We start from the raw sequence: 15,295 nt of genomic DNA on the forward strand, positions 1-15,295 counted from the left end.
TGCATGTACAGTTTCTGAGCACTGCTGCACTTGACCGCCTTAATGGAAATGAACATGACTGACTTGGAAGGAGCACATCCCAAATCACCAGAGAAAACTGCAAGGTAGCTCTCCATGGAGCTTGGGGGAGAGCATGAACCCACTGTATTGATGCTGATGATTTAAAATGAAAATAAGTGATCAGGCAAAATGTAATCATTACAACAGCAATTGGAGATATGACCTTTCTAATACTAACTCTACCCATCTCTATACAATCCATTCCGCAGGAGCAAGGAAGCTGGGCTTTACAAAGGAATATTGATTCATATTTTTAATTTTAAAGTCCTGTCAACAAAACGTGGATTACTGCTTAAAATAGCTCAGGCCAGGATCCAGCTCAAGGACATCACATATAGTCAGTGCATCCATTAAAATAAGTAAAAGTCACTATGAAAGCACAGTCATTTTATATTTAGCTACTGTAGCTTAGAGGCTGGGGATAGCCAAGCTCACCTCTTCCCTGGAAGCACTTGGCAGTGTCTAAATCAAACAGGATAGATGTTGATAGGTCAACACCTATCAACATCTATCCTGCCCAGCTCATAATGCTGAACTTACTCTCAGATTGTCTCATTATTTCACCTTGTGGGAAATATGGAGCTTTTTCCAGAATCAAGCCCTTCTGGAGCTATAGATAATAGACTCAATTTAGCTTGATTTTAAAAGCTTTGTAAAGCAAGAGTGAGGGACTTCACAACACAAGGAAACAGGGCACTGTATAGCTTACTGGCTTTTAATTCCACTATGGGAAAATATGCAGGGCATAGAGAAAATACATATTTGTTTATTATATAATAGATGATATGCAGCTGATAGTCATTTCTGAGTGATGAATCCCATCATTTCATCTACTTCCTAATTCCACTGAAGGGCAAAACAACATCCAGAGTTCCTTCACAATCAGCCCAGCCTTGCTTTACAGATGTCATTTATCCCCTGCTGAACATGCTGCCATGCCACTTCCACAATCAAACCCTTCACGTTGCTGATAGCAATACAATTCCTGCAGAGAACCATGGGATGGCTGCCAAGTATTTCCACTAGTCCACAAATACACCATTATTTCTGATACCCTCCTAATGAGACTTAAGGAAATGATGAACATTTCCCTCAATGAAAACTAGACATTTTGGAGAAGGAGCCTCTGTACATGAGACACCCAGAAGGATCTACATGAATAAACTGCTTCATGGAGTCCTTTCAGACAGAGTCAGATGACCATCAGGATGACATCTAGAATGGTGTTCAGGCATTTAACTCCTACTTGAGAACAGTGCTATAAGTGAAATCAACAGGAGGTTTAGTTAGCCAGATAGCTCTTCCAGAAAGATGTGACACTCAAACACCTTTGCAGGTATGGGAGCAGAACTGGATCAAGGAAGTCTGAGCAACCAATCCATTATCCTTGCCTCACCTTTTATAGGCTGAACTGAGCTTGCTGTGCATAACGTCCCTAAGAAAAACACTCATCAGTGTAATGAGCCATCTTTTTGTTTTATGAAGACAGATGAAAGTAGCTGTTGGTTAGTTATCCTCTCACTAACCAGGGAGGCAAGGAGAGCTGAGATTTTGGAAAGAGGACAAAGCATTGCTCATGCGAAGGGCTTCAAAGCTTAGGCAGTTTTCTGATGGTAAGCCAAGCCTCACCGAATGCTCATTCAGAAGCACATTGTTTGATGCAGTAATATAATGGATGGCTCAAGTTCTGTGACATTTTGCCACTGTCTACTGGTGCATAGTGAAACTCCCATAATGGATAGAAATGTAATTATCCAGGCTAGGATCTACCATGATTTTATTTTTCCAGTTGCAGAGCAGTGACAATAATTCTCACCTGAATCTTTGCCAAAGTTGAGAACATTTATTGAAAACATGAAACAAAATGTGCTCTCTTCAACTTCTCCAGCTATACTGTTGATCAAATAAGAGGTATTCTCTTTATATGCCATATCTAGTGTCTGGTATGCTATCAGATGTCTTGATAGAAATGAGCATTTTGAGCTTGTACATTCACCAATGAAAACAAAGGAGTCACAAAGAAAAAGACAATTACCCAAGCAATCCACATATACAAAAAGTCAGTGTAAAAGATACACTTACCCACGTAAAGAAGAAATGGCAAGCCTACCTTTGGACCTGCTGGCCCAGGCAATCCAAATGCTCCTGGTTGTCCTGGTTCGCCCTGTAAATAACAGCAATATTCTGGGACTAGAACAGTCGTTATTTACAGCTTTAGGAATGGAAACTCTATCCACAATCCTGAGTACCATTATGCAGAGATTTGAAAATCTACTTTGTGCTTTCTTTGGAAAAAAAAAAAAAAAAAAGCTAGAAGAAACAAGTTGAAAACTGAAGTGGCTATTCATGCATTTTTCAAACCCAGCCTCTTAAATAGCAAGAAATGGGTTCTGTAAGTAGTAAACAGCTCACACCAGCTACAATCTGCAATTGCTGAGTCCCTGGAGATAACATAGTACATTTGATGGATGCAATAAATAGATCCTATAAGAAATTCTTTAAATCCACATAAGTTGCTGTCTGAATACAGATTGTGCCAGGCAGGAAGTTTGCATCCATTCAGGAAGCAATACAAGAAAATTATCACACACCTGTCCAAGTGAGACAAGTTCCCAGTGTTGCACAAAGCAGAAACAGGATGTAAACGACAGAAAAACAAGAGTTTTTCTAATATGTATCATTACTTTTGTGCATTCCTGCCCTTCCAATGAGTTCTTTCCCCAAGTTCATCCAATCACCACCAAATGGCTGCCAAAAGAGGACAGCAAATAAGATTTTAAAGGCTCTTCCCCAATGATATCTATAGTAAAAAGTTGCCACCCTCCTCAACCAGCTTAACGAACAGCAACAGAGCTGACCCTGGGCTCTCTCAGGATGGCTAATCCACATGACACTCTCCATTCCTACTAGTGACTGGTGAGGCTATTAACTTCCTGCCATTTGTTTCTGCTGCTCCTAAAATTGTCATACAAATCCCCAAGACATGTTCCACTCAATACAGATTGATTTCCACTGCCTGGCTTTCACTGAAAGGCAAGGATTACACAGGAGGAATGAAAAGGCTTACGGCTTCTCCTTTTGCTCCATCCTTCCCCGGGGTGCCAGGCAAGCCAAGGGACCCCTGTAACAACAACAGAGCTGTCATCAGCATGGTATTAACAACAGTTGCAAGTGCAAGGACACAAGCAAAACAAGAATAATGAATGAGAAGAATCATTTCAATGCAAACATTTATTATTTACAGTCTCTGGAGGAGCTACTGCTAACATTAACACACTATGACCAATTGATGAGCTGTTAATGAGGAACCAGACACTCTTGGCCTTGACTTATCTCACTTTAGAATAAATTAATATAAAGGCTATGCAACTGATGAGATACCAAAGTATTGAATCATTTTAATATCATCTCCTCTCAGCCTCTCCAGTCTTCCATTGTCACAAAAATCTGCTGCTTTTGTAACTAACTTTTTATTGTTATTATTATTATTATTATTACTATTATTTATTGTTGACTCTGTGCTTGTACAGCATCCACCTCAAAGCTCAGAAGCCTCTAGGCATAGCTGTAATGCGGATGTAAAGAGCCTAAAAGCAAAAAAAGAAGCCTTGAAAAGCTCAAGAGTCCTTAGGAACTACTTAACCTCCAGGGAAGTGAGTCTCAGAGCCGGTAACATGCAAAGCTGGAGGGCAAAAAATAATGATAGCAGAAGAAACAGGCATTGCTTCTTAAATCTGTCTGCCCACCAGGCTCAATGGGACTAAGTATGTTGAGGCTGGCAGTAAACACAGGGGAAAGCCATGTTTTGCTATGTGCAGCTGGCAATTTAAGGAATAAATGGGAAGAGAATAGACACAGAACAGGCAAGCTCACGTACGTGGTAAGGAACGGACCAAGTGTTTTTACTTCTGGGATCTTCAGCAGGTTTGTCTTTTTTAAAGTGGATTATGTTAAAAAAAAAAAAAGGATCAAATGACAAACAGGCTCTGCAATTGGCGAGCACAGGGGCACTGATTAAACAGAACGAGTATATTGTGCATTAATTAGAGTGAGCTCTTGACTTACAGTCCTGAACATTTGCTGTTTTATAACAGGTGGAAAATGTCTAAATTTTTATAATCCCTCCTGCAAATGGCATTTAAGATATTTCTGACAAAAGTATCCAAAGTAAATACTAGCTGATAGAGCAAGCTCAGTCCTGGATAACATTGGGATTTTGGAGGGAGTTTTGGTAGGTTTTTGTTGTTGTTGTTGTTGTTGTTGTTTTTTAATGAGGCTGCTAAGCAGCAAAAGGCCATCTCAATCAAAAGGTTATTTGTGTTCAGAGCAAAAAAAGACACGATAATCTTTTGCCTTCCGTGTCTCATATTGAAGAAACTGGTATTTCAGTATGAGAAAGCATTTAGCTCCGAGCCGTCTTCTATTCTGTTCAGTGTTTTAAAGACTTCAGACAAAGTTCCTGCCCTTGCAGTCTCTGCACATTTTTCAGATGTGGCTGAGCATGGTTACTCATCAGGTTTAGAAGTGAAAGGATATTTTGCGGATAAACAGCACAGCAACAAATTCTTCTCTTTACAGAACTTTGCTAATATAACAAGAAAACACAGAGGTAAAACAAAAAGACTTCCAAGAGGGGAAGCTTTCCTCAATAGCTTTGTAAAGTTCTAAACTTTACACAGTGTAATAAATAAAGGCTTAGATTTACTTTTTCTCCTTTATCACCCTTCAGTCCAGGAAATCCAGGGGATCCTTCTTCACCCTAAAACACCAACACAAAAGTTACCTTGTGTGAAATTACATATATATGTGTTTTTACACAGCACAGTTACCTTTTGGGAGTTGATGCCAACCTTTTCTTGCTGTACTGCTGCTATTCAGTCACCTGCAACTTGGCCATATATGAATGATTTCAATTCCAGTTTTCCATCCAACTGTCCACCTCTGGCTGTTTTTTCTTTCCTCTATTTGTAAATATCAGCCAAGAGGAATCTTTTTTCCAAGGACAAAATAAGAGGCATATCCTTATGAAATAAAACTATTTCAAGCAGAAAAACATTTCACTGAGAAACTCTCCTATTGCCATATTTCAGACTACTTGAAACTTTCCATGGCCAACCTACTGCTAGAGATACCTTATTTTTTTCGCTTTTACCTGCTCAATGTAGGCTGAAATGCATGCTTTGGAAGTCACTCCATTTAGATCTTTATCAATAGCTACTCCTCAAACTCATCAGCTAATGTCTTCAAAGACTCAGAACACGTTTCAGCGCTCAGTGGATGGAGCAGGATTATGCCTTCTGCTGTGGGTTATTTGGTTGTGATCCAGCAGCCTGACTATACTTTTTCTGCACGTTCATGCTCCAGTCAATGGCACCTAGGATCCAGCATTGCTGGATTTTACGAGACACTGTCATGTGTCCTTCAATGGATATTTACCAGCATCTCCACTGTCTGAAATGGTAGGTATCTGTGCATGAGACATTAAAGAAGCTAGCACTACTGGCAAATGACATGGCACAAAGCAGAGCTAATCCACTGAGAGCTTCTCCCTGTCTACTTATGTACCTAAGAAATGGCAGGAAAAATCCCTTCGAAGTACATTAAAACCATGCACATGTATAAATGCAGCAAAACTAACATTTTCCATGTTGCCTTTAAACACAAATGGACTACCGACGTGCAGATAAACAGGCCAAATTCTGCCATTCTCAGCCTTATTTGTGATGTGTGTTTTTTTTCCTGCATGAGTAATTCAGCAGACTTAGATGGATGTATTCCTAAGGCAAGGTTCCAGCCAATGTCAGACTAAATGATAAAATCTGACCTTATTTATTTATAGGTATATTTGGCAGTTAGAGGTTAATAAAAGAAAGTATCTGGAAATTATCTATACTATATATGCAAATTAAAGTCATTAAATACTCTTATAATCACATTACTCACTAAATGTGAATGTTCATGGAGCACTCAGTCTAGAATTTCCAGTGCAACTGGGGGTAAAAATCAAATTTGCTATATTTGAATAGGTCTCTCATGAGAAAGAAAGAAGACCCATAAAATAGCAAATGTGATTTTTAAAGAAATCACTTGTTCTATGAGGTCAATATAACTTGAAGGAACTGCTGTTCCATGGCAAAGTGTGCAGCACAGGTGGAATGATTTTTGTCTTTTCTTTGAGAATTACAGGAAGAGGGTTAATAACTTCTTTTGCCCTCTTTTTTTTTTTTTTTTTTTTTTCTGTGAAGTAGCATCTTTTTTTTTTAAAATAACCTTGAAATCAGCCAATAAGTTGCAAGCACAGTACTCATTAAGCCATCCATACTGGACAGAACCCCGTAAGGTTTCTTCTCCAGCCTCACACTCAAAGCAACAGTGAACTCACACCAAGTTGTTCACAGTTCATCCATTTTGGCACTGAAGACCTCTGAAAACAAGGCTGCTCCTCCTCTTTCCAAACACAATTGGTAATTTGCATCCTAAATTAATTGGATCTCAGCAGAGGAGAAAGACCTTTATTTATTATTAGCTGAAATAGCATGATTTTTCCCATTTGATTTTTCACACATCCCAAGAAGCTGCCTGCAGAGATGTGAAGCCAAAAGTCTTCACAGCCAAGGGTGTGCAAGGGCATCTGCAGGGTAGAACTGCAGACTCTCTCCCTCTTGGTGACCATGCATGCAGAGGCAGCTGGTCAGCCCACAGACCAGATCAAGGGTCAGCAAGAGGGGGAGAGGGCTTTCAAGGCTGCATTAGGCTCAAACAATATGTGATCCAGCAAAGCCTAGCACTCCAAGGAGCTCTATTAATAAAGTAATTTCCTCCACCCATATATATTGCCACAGCCTCTCCCCTGCTGTATAATTTGAAGCGCTGTGAGGCACACACCAAGAAGCCCATTTCAGAACTAACCCTTCACTAGAAATAAAGCTGGAATGTTTAATCAGCTTGCACTGCCAATCTTCAGGTATACACTGGCCTTACTAGGAAACTATTCAGAAACAACCTAGACTGTGGAGACAAATTTATCATCCACAGGGGAATTACCACTAAACCCCACCACCTGAGAGAGTGGAAAGGCCTCCTGCTTCTGCTACTTCAGTTGAAAAGCATTGACATTGCTTTGCTCTCATATGGTGCCAAAGGAACTGTGACAGAAGGGATGGAAAGCTACAAACAGCTTGTACCCTTAGCTTGCAACCAGCTGCTGAAACTCCCACTGAGGCTGTAGCTAACTGGAGCAGAGTTCTGATGCCAGGGCAATTTACTTCACTAAGCTACTTATTCTATTTTTATTTTTTAACTAGCCAATCTCCTGAATGGTATCACAGAACAATCACGTGTACTTTTCAATAGTCCACAGGAATTCTTTAATTAGGTGAGATCCCAACTATCATGCTCACCATACCGTCGAGACCTTGGGAAGTAATGGTGTACCCAAAAGGTGTCAGTGCCCTCTCTCTCTATTACAGTAGAGGTCAATTAGGTTAGCAAAAGGGCCAGAGCATCTCTCCTGGAAACCATTTAGTAAGGCCCAATAAAGTTGCAATTAGAGAATTACAACATTGGCCAAGAAGAAATCACAAGGGCCTGGAATAATTTTGTTCAAGAGTAGTTCATGCTGAGGAGGTTACAACTCCAGCAATTAGGCTCAAAAGGAAAGCAGGAGATTTTCCTGAGTACTTTTGTCCTTTTCAGACTCCTGAGCATGCTGTCCTTTTCTCACTGAAAATCCAGCCACGTATGTTTAGTTTCATCCTCTTTGTTGCACAGCCAGCAGCCTTTAATCAAACCTTCCCACAAATGTTAACAAGAGAATAAATCCGTTCATTAGCTCACAGTTGGTAAAACACTTGTCAAAAGGGTCTATACCTGGCAAACTGCCACCTGATCCAATGTGACCAGAGGAATTTTCATGTAGTATAGCCCTGGAGTGCTATCAGCTATACAGAAGCAGATAATGCTGAGTAAGAGAGGGCTGGTAGGTTCTGCAATTACTGATGGTATACACTGGCACAGACTATGAGCATAGAGAGTTTATATGTCAAATTTGTAGAGACTTGACATATCTCCACAAATGCCACTTCATGTTTTTTTTTCAAAATTCATTCTGTGATTATTTACTTGAATTACAGCAATGGCTCATTTGCTTCCTTAGTCACTCTGCTGTGGACGCTGTATGAATAAATATTAAATGACAGTGACTACACTTGAAAGCTTAGTTCAAAACTGCAAGGAATGAGTAAATATAACAAAGAAATAGCAGAGACAAAGGGCACAGGCTAGTAAAATAGCTGCCAAGCAAACACGGATGCAAGTGCACTGGGCTGAAGGATCTAGGCATCATGCTGTGAGAAACGGGTCAGCTTCAGCAGCTGGCATTAAGCCCTGGGGAAGAAAAGCTCATTGCATTTCTTGCACCAAGGCCAAATGTAGTTGTGCACACTGAGAAGGATAACAATTATAGCGTGTATTCACAAGTTGGCTGTGCTCCCAGCTTCAACACAATGAGATTCTTCTGCTAGTGACTTGTGAACTATATGTAATTGTTTATCCCATGTATTTCTACTGCTACCTCTCTACTTCATGGATGTCTGAATTTCAATTTCTTGCCTTTTCTGAAAAAACATCTGGACTAGACTGGAAAGTCAGAAGTACCAGGCCTCCAAGGAATTGGGAAGGATAGACTACTACTAAGAAGAGGAACAGGGTGGAGCTTCTAAAGCAACTTCTCTTTGGCTTAGCCAACACCTGGTTTTAGTGAAGTACCTTTGTGCTTTAAGTGGAGCAACCTATTGTTTATTTCATCAACAGTTTTGTGGAAAAAAGCTTGAGTGTGCGTGTAGTTGTACCTGTAGGTGTATTAAAAAATACAGCAGTTTGGCTTAGGAATTTCCAAAAATACTGAACACTACAAACTCTGAGGATGCAGAACTAGATGAATAACTGAAAACTCTTTCATGAAGGAATCAATAGAAATTCTGTGAGCAAATTATGAATATCTTCTGAGCCATACTAAAAGAAAAAGATCCATTGGGCAAAAGGAAATGTCACATCATGAGGGAATCCAGAACCCAGGCAACTTTCAGCTGCTGCAGTGTATTAGAGAGACTACAAATAAGAATATATCCATCAACTGTGGTTTAGTACAGCTACTGAAAATATATAGGTGAGCTGTGGATGCATAAACATGCACTGACAGGTTTTTTTGTTAGCTTGCCTGCAATAGCAGAGTTATCTCATTTCTAGATTTGAGTGAGGATGTCTTCCTGGTATACCACTGCCATATGTCATGCCAGCTGTAGGTTAGGGTGTCTTTCTGTGGTCATAAAGGTCTTAAGGTCTTTTTTTTAAAATTCTTTTTATCTTCTTAAAACTTTCATTCCATGCTCACCATATGCCCACATAGCTTTATTTGTTTTGTTTTATCCAAAGTTTTACCTCTCAGGTTATTTTCATACAACTATAAATTCATTAAGGTTGGAAAAGACCACCTAGATTATCTAGCCCAACCTTCAACCAGTAACTACCATACCCACTAAAACATGTCCCTCAGTACCACATGCCATGGTAAAAGAAGAACCAAGGAGAATTTTCATCCTATACTTGATGCAGCAGGGAAAGTGGTCACTGAGGATAAGGAGAAGGCTGAGGTCCTCAACTCCTTCTTTACACCTGCCTTTAATAGCCAGACCAGTTATCCTCTGGGCTTTTTATGCCCCAATCTGGAAGTCTGGGATTCTACTCAGAATATACCCCCAGCAATTCAGATGGAGACAGAGAGCTCCTCCTCCATCAGGACTGTCACAAGTCCATGGGACTGGATGGGCTGCACCCTCAGGTGCTAAGGGAGCTGGCAGGGATGATTGCAAGCCGCTCTCAGACATCTATCAGCACTCCTGGTCAACTGGGGAGGTCCCAGAGGATTGGAGGCTTGCTGATGTGACTCCCATCTTCAAGAAGGGCCATAAGGAGGATTCAGGAAACTACAGGCCTGTCAGCCTGATCTTGGTACTGGGAAAAGTCACGGAGCAAATCATCTTGGGTGAGATCACATGGCCTGTGTGGTGCCCAGGGGATCAGGGACCATCCAGCCAGCAAGCATGAAAGGCAAGTCATGCTTGACCAACCTCATCTCCTTTTATGATTGGGTGACCAGATTGGCAGACGAGGGAAGGACTGTTGATGTAGTCTTCCCTGACTTCAGCAAAGCCTTTGACACGGTCTCTCACAGTATTCTCCTGCAGAAATCGGCTACCTGTGATCTGAACAGGTACACACTTCTTTGGGTAAGGAATGGCTAGAGGTCTGTGCCCAGCGGGTAGTGGTAAATGGAGTTAAGTCCAGCTGGTGACCCATTTCAAGTGGTGTCCCCCAGGGCTTGGTACTGGGGCCCACGTTATTTAATATCTTTATTGATGACCTAGATGAGGGGAGTGCACCCTCAGTAAGTTTGCAGATGACACCAAGCTGGGAGGTGGTGTCGATCTGTCTGAGGGTAGGGAGGCCCTTCAGAGGGATTTAGATAAGCTGGATCACTGGGCTGAGATGAATGGGATGAAGTTCAACAAGGCCAAGTGTCGGGTCCTGCACTTTGGGCACAACAACCCCATGCAGTGTGATATAGGTAATTTCCAACCTTGCGATTCTATGATTCTTTGATTCTATGATTCTATGTAGCCTTTTCTTGACTCCACCACCTCCTTGGGAAGTAGCCTCTTCCAGCACCTCACGACTCATTCAAAGAAGAAATTTTTCCTAATATCCAGCCTAAACATCCTCTGGTGAAACTTAAGGCTATTACCTCCCGTCTTATCACTTTACCTGGGAATAGAGGCTGACACTCACCTCACTACAACCTCCTTTCAGAGAGCTGTAGAGAGCAGTAAGGTCTCTTGAGTCTCCTCCAGTCTGAGTAATCCCAGTTCATTCAACCACTCCCCATAAGACTTGTGCTCCACACCACTCACCAGCTTCATTGCCTTTCTCTGAACATGCTTGTAGCAAGAGGCCCAAAACCAAACACAGTACTTGAGGTAAGGCCTCACCAGTGCTGAGTACAAAGGGATATTGAGCTTACTACCCCCATATAATTGCTGAACACTATGTATATGGCCTTTGACCAGGTTATATTCACACCCCATGTAGATCCTCAGCTGGCCAAATGGAAATAATTATAAAATTACAAAGTAGATAGCCTAATTATCAGATAATATGTTTCCTCAGAGCAGGAACAACTGAAACATAGATTTTGCCATATCCAGCCTCACAGCATATTTTTTATGAAAAGGGACCTAAAATGGAGGTGGAAGCAGTCTGCAGATACTTGAAAACCTATGGAGATAGAACAATCCTTTACTACCCGGTTTAGAAAGACATCAAAAGCACACAATGGAATAACCCATCAGTGATGATTTTTAAGCAATCTGCTCAAGTTTAACTGCTTTCCTTTCCTCCACTTGCAGCTCCTTAAGCAGCTGCCAAGTTTACAAATATTTCTTCCAACTTGAGAACAGCTGCAGACTATAATCACATATTTTATTTCAAACTCTGGGTTGTGGCCTTCGTTAATAGAAATGAAAGGAAACTAAATGAGAAAATAATGGGAAAAAAAATCAGTCCAAAAACACATCATTAGATTCTTATTTTCCTGTCAAATTCAAGTAAATCACTGGATATTTCCTTCACCTTACAAAGCAGTGTACAGAAGATATACCGCACTGAGGTCAATTCTATACACCTTCTTTTTTCTCTACCAAACTGGTCTACACCTACCACAAAAGCATCACTTTTCTAATCCCAGAATGAGATGAAATTTTCTAACCCTGTCACAAAACATCGATAGAGGTATCACTGGGTGACCTTCAAAACTCTGCTAAGCAGAACTCCATGAATCAGACACCTAGCATATTGACAGCTCTGCAAACCAGGGGATCTATATCCTAGGTAAGCAACAAAAGCTGAATAAAAACAGAGCAAGAAGGGCAAAATGAGATGGAAACAAAAGCAAGACTGAACTGAGCTCTATTAATATACCCCTCTCTCCTTTGTTAATTAAATTCACAGTATCTCTGTGAAATGAGAATGTACAGCAACTGTATTATTGTTTCCACTCCAGGAGGGTGATGAGTCAGAGGTGCAACTGAATAGGAGACATATGGAAGGTCACAGGGTCTGGGACAAATAGAAACTGACAGCAGATTTCCTACGTCCTAGGTCAGAGCTCTAATGATAACTTTACTTTTTCTCTCTTCTTGTTCTTTCACCTGTGTTCAATTTGCAACCTGATAATCACAAAGCATAAACCAGAAGACTAAGCAGCTTTCTCCATTGGGTGAGAAGAAGGATGCAAGAAATGTTGCAAGCTTACTATGATCTTCAGCTCCAAATTCTTGAGAGCACTTCCAAAAGACAGCATGAGTTGGGAAGGAAGTAATGCCTTTTTTCCCATTCTCTAGTTTTTTTCTTCAGAAATATTGTCAATTCTGAGTTTGGTGGGGATTTTTTGTTTGTTTGGGATTTCTATTTCCAGTGAAGGTCAGGAGTGATCTTCAGACCAACTGAGATGCAGAACTGTAGTGTATGTAAGTCACTTAGCTCCATTTTCAAAAGCTGCTGACCAGATAGGCAGCACAAATGACTGCCATTTTCTAAGGCACAGATGCAGGATTCTATTAGCTTAATGATGCTAAAATCCTATTAATATCTTGGAAAATTTGACATCAAAACTGGCATTATCTTCTTTTCTAAAAGAAATAAGACATTCATCTTATCTGGGAGTTCAGTTCCTTCTAAGAAAAGAAGAAAATCATCCTCCTTGTTCACTGCATTATATTCTGATTTAATAAACAGAAAGGCTACATGGACATGATACACAGAAATCTGTAGGGGTGCCTAATCTATCAAAAAACCCATTATTCAGTGAGCTGATTAAATGATAGTTTTGAACTTTTTTTTTTCCAATTGCATAGATGTCACTTGGTCACAAAAGGTACTCTACCAAGAGAAATTCAGGAGATCTTGTATTTCAAGGATGTCTGAACCTTTTAATCTTATCATGAACATCATGGACCCTATCATGAGATCAACAATGGGTCTTCGGAGCCTTCATCATATGATCCCAGTCACTGAATGTTATTTTTCCTAGGGTAAGTGCACCTTTTTTCAGGGGTCCCAATAGATACCTTTCTCTAAAGAAACCTGATACTCCACCTTTCATCAAAATAGTTACAACAAAACATGTGTTGTCAGTGAATTTGACACAATTTCACTCATAAACTTGGTACTGCAGGTAAGGTTCAGCAGAAATTAGTTATTTGGTAACTAGCTATGCCTCATTGAAGGTCACTGTAGAGCTCATAATAGCCTGAGAACCCCCAAAGACTTCAAAGCACCCAATATCCTGTCCTTTAGCTTCATACTACCCACACCTTACTGTGACACTCTGTCATAAACTACGTATGGGATTTCTGAAAGAGGAGGATGGTCAGATATCTTTGGCAGCTCTTGAACTATCAATTTTTTCCTGCATCAAGGCTGCCCCAAGTGGAGGATTTACTTGAAGTATACATCTACCTCTGCAACAGAGAGAGGGAGATAACAATGTACTAAATGTTTTATTTGGAGCTCTTCTGTTTAACAGCTATGTAAGTTGTTCAATCAACTGACAAATAAAAGCTTCACAAGTTAAAAAAAAAAAAACACAATTGTTTGCAGACCTAGTTTTGACTGAACATACTGAACATGAGGCAGAAGGTAACTGGAGTTGATTGGTGCCACAACCCCACTAAAAAGAGGAACTGCCAGAGGAAAAAATTGGATTCAAGGGGTTGGACTACGAGAAGCAAAATAATTATTTTCTATGAGGTGAATTTCCATGTGGAAAGAAACACAATGCAAAGGCAAGAAACAACTCAGCTGGCTATTGCTTGCATCTCTCTTGGTCTTCTACCTATGCACCAGTCCTTGCAAGCAGCAAAAGTTCATCATGGGAAAGCAGGATGTAAGTCCCCATGCTGATCAAAATGCACATACAGCACAGTCTGATGGCCTGTGGAGTACCTAAGCATGAAAGTGATAGCAAAAATGTCTTTGTGTTGTAGAACAACATGTATCAAGATGAGGATTGACTGGCAGATCATTTATATCCTGCCTTAACACAGTGAATGCTAAGATCCCCTGCTTGTGAAAGATAGCGAAGGGTTACAAATTTGCTTTATGTAATCAGATCAAGTAGTAAGATTTCATGTCTTTTTCCAGTGGCAATACATGCCCTGAACATTAACAAATATTTATATATTGGGACTTATGGATGATGTGGGCAGATATTTTGTTTTGCTAGAAAAATATGTTAATTTATTTTGCTCTTCTTCTGGGAAGCCTTGAATGCTTAAGACCTCCACATACCTATCAAACATTCCAGTATCATTTTGTACATCCAAGAAGAGTATATTGGGACAGAGAAGCAGGACTGTAGTACTCCAAACTCCAGTGTCAATCTGCTCCTAAATGTTTAATGCTTTTGCTATTCCATATTCATCACTTACAGTCTACTTTTTCTGAGGAGAACTTTTTCCAGTATTCCACTCAAGACTTTTCTAAGACTGTAGGTAGTGCTAAAGACAAAGGATGAGAGATCCAAAAGGGGCAACTTACAGATGGATTGTATCAAGGACAGCATAAAACAGCTTGACACACAGTTTGGCTGTCATATCAGCTGCACAGTCAGAGTGCCACAGTGCCCAGCCATGGCCAAGGAAGATCAGCCAGGTTTTGATCGATGGAAGCGGATCACAGCACTGGAAGGAGAAATTCGGGATCTTCAGTTCCAGCAGGGGACCAGAGCTTGTGACGCTGGCCCTGCTCTAAACTCAGAGACTCTAAGAGGAAAAGCTTCATGGCTATAATGTACTGAAGGAGTAGTAGTAAAAATGTGAGAGGGGCAGAAAAAACTTAAAATGTTTCCGATAGGTCATAGCAACCTGTTTTGTGTAATGCTTCAGCCATCTGTAATTCAATAGGCTACAAGATTCATTTGAATCTTCTGGAAGAGCTTTTCCCTTTTGCACCTAGCAGCCAGCTAATCCATACCTACCAACCGCAATACTGCTCTCGGGACCATCTTTAATTTGAACAAAAGTAATCAATGACAGAATCAAGAGAATAAATTGGCTTTCTCTCTCTTTTTTTTTTTTTTTCCCCTCTCCCCTTCAACTCTTCTATCAGAAGAAGCACAAAG

At 40.5% G+C, this 15,295-nt stretch overlaps 1 protein-coding gene across 1 annotated transcript in view; it reads right to left on the bottom strand.

Moving 5' to 3' along the window:
- Positions 1–15,295, bottom strand: part of COL22A1 (collagen type XXII alpha 1 chain) — a 197,340-nt gene that overhangs the window by 100,796 nt on the left and 81,249 nt on the right. Inside the window, exons 12-13 of the mRNA XM_042869694.1 lie at positions 3,128–3,181; positions 2,171–2,224 (exon numbers count right to left, since the gene is read on the bottom strand). Coding sequence (XP_042725628.1) covers positions 2,171–2,224; positions 3,128–3,181 — 108 coding nt within the window. The remainder of the gene's footprint in view (positions 1–2,170; positions 2,225–3,127; positions 3,182–15,295) is intronic.

Source organism: Lagopus leucura, unplaced genomic scaffold (assembly GCF_019238085.1).
Source record: "Lagopus leucura isolate 7727_CA_CO unplaced genomic scaffold, USGS_WTPT01 Super-Scaffold_100002, whole genome shotgun sequence".
NCBI classification, from domain to species: domain Eukaryota; kingdom Metazoa; phylum Chordata; class Aves; order Galliformes; family Phasianidae; genus Lagopus; species Lagopus leucura.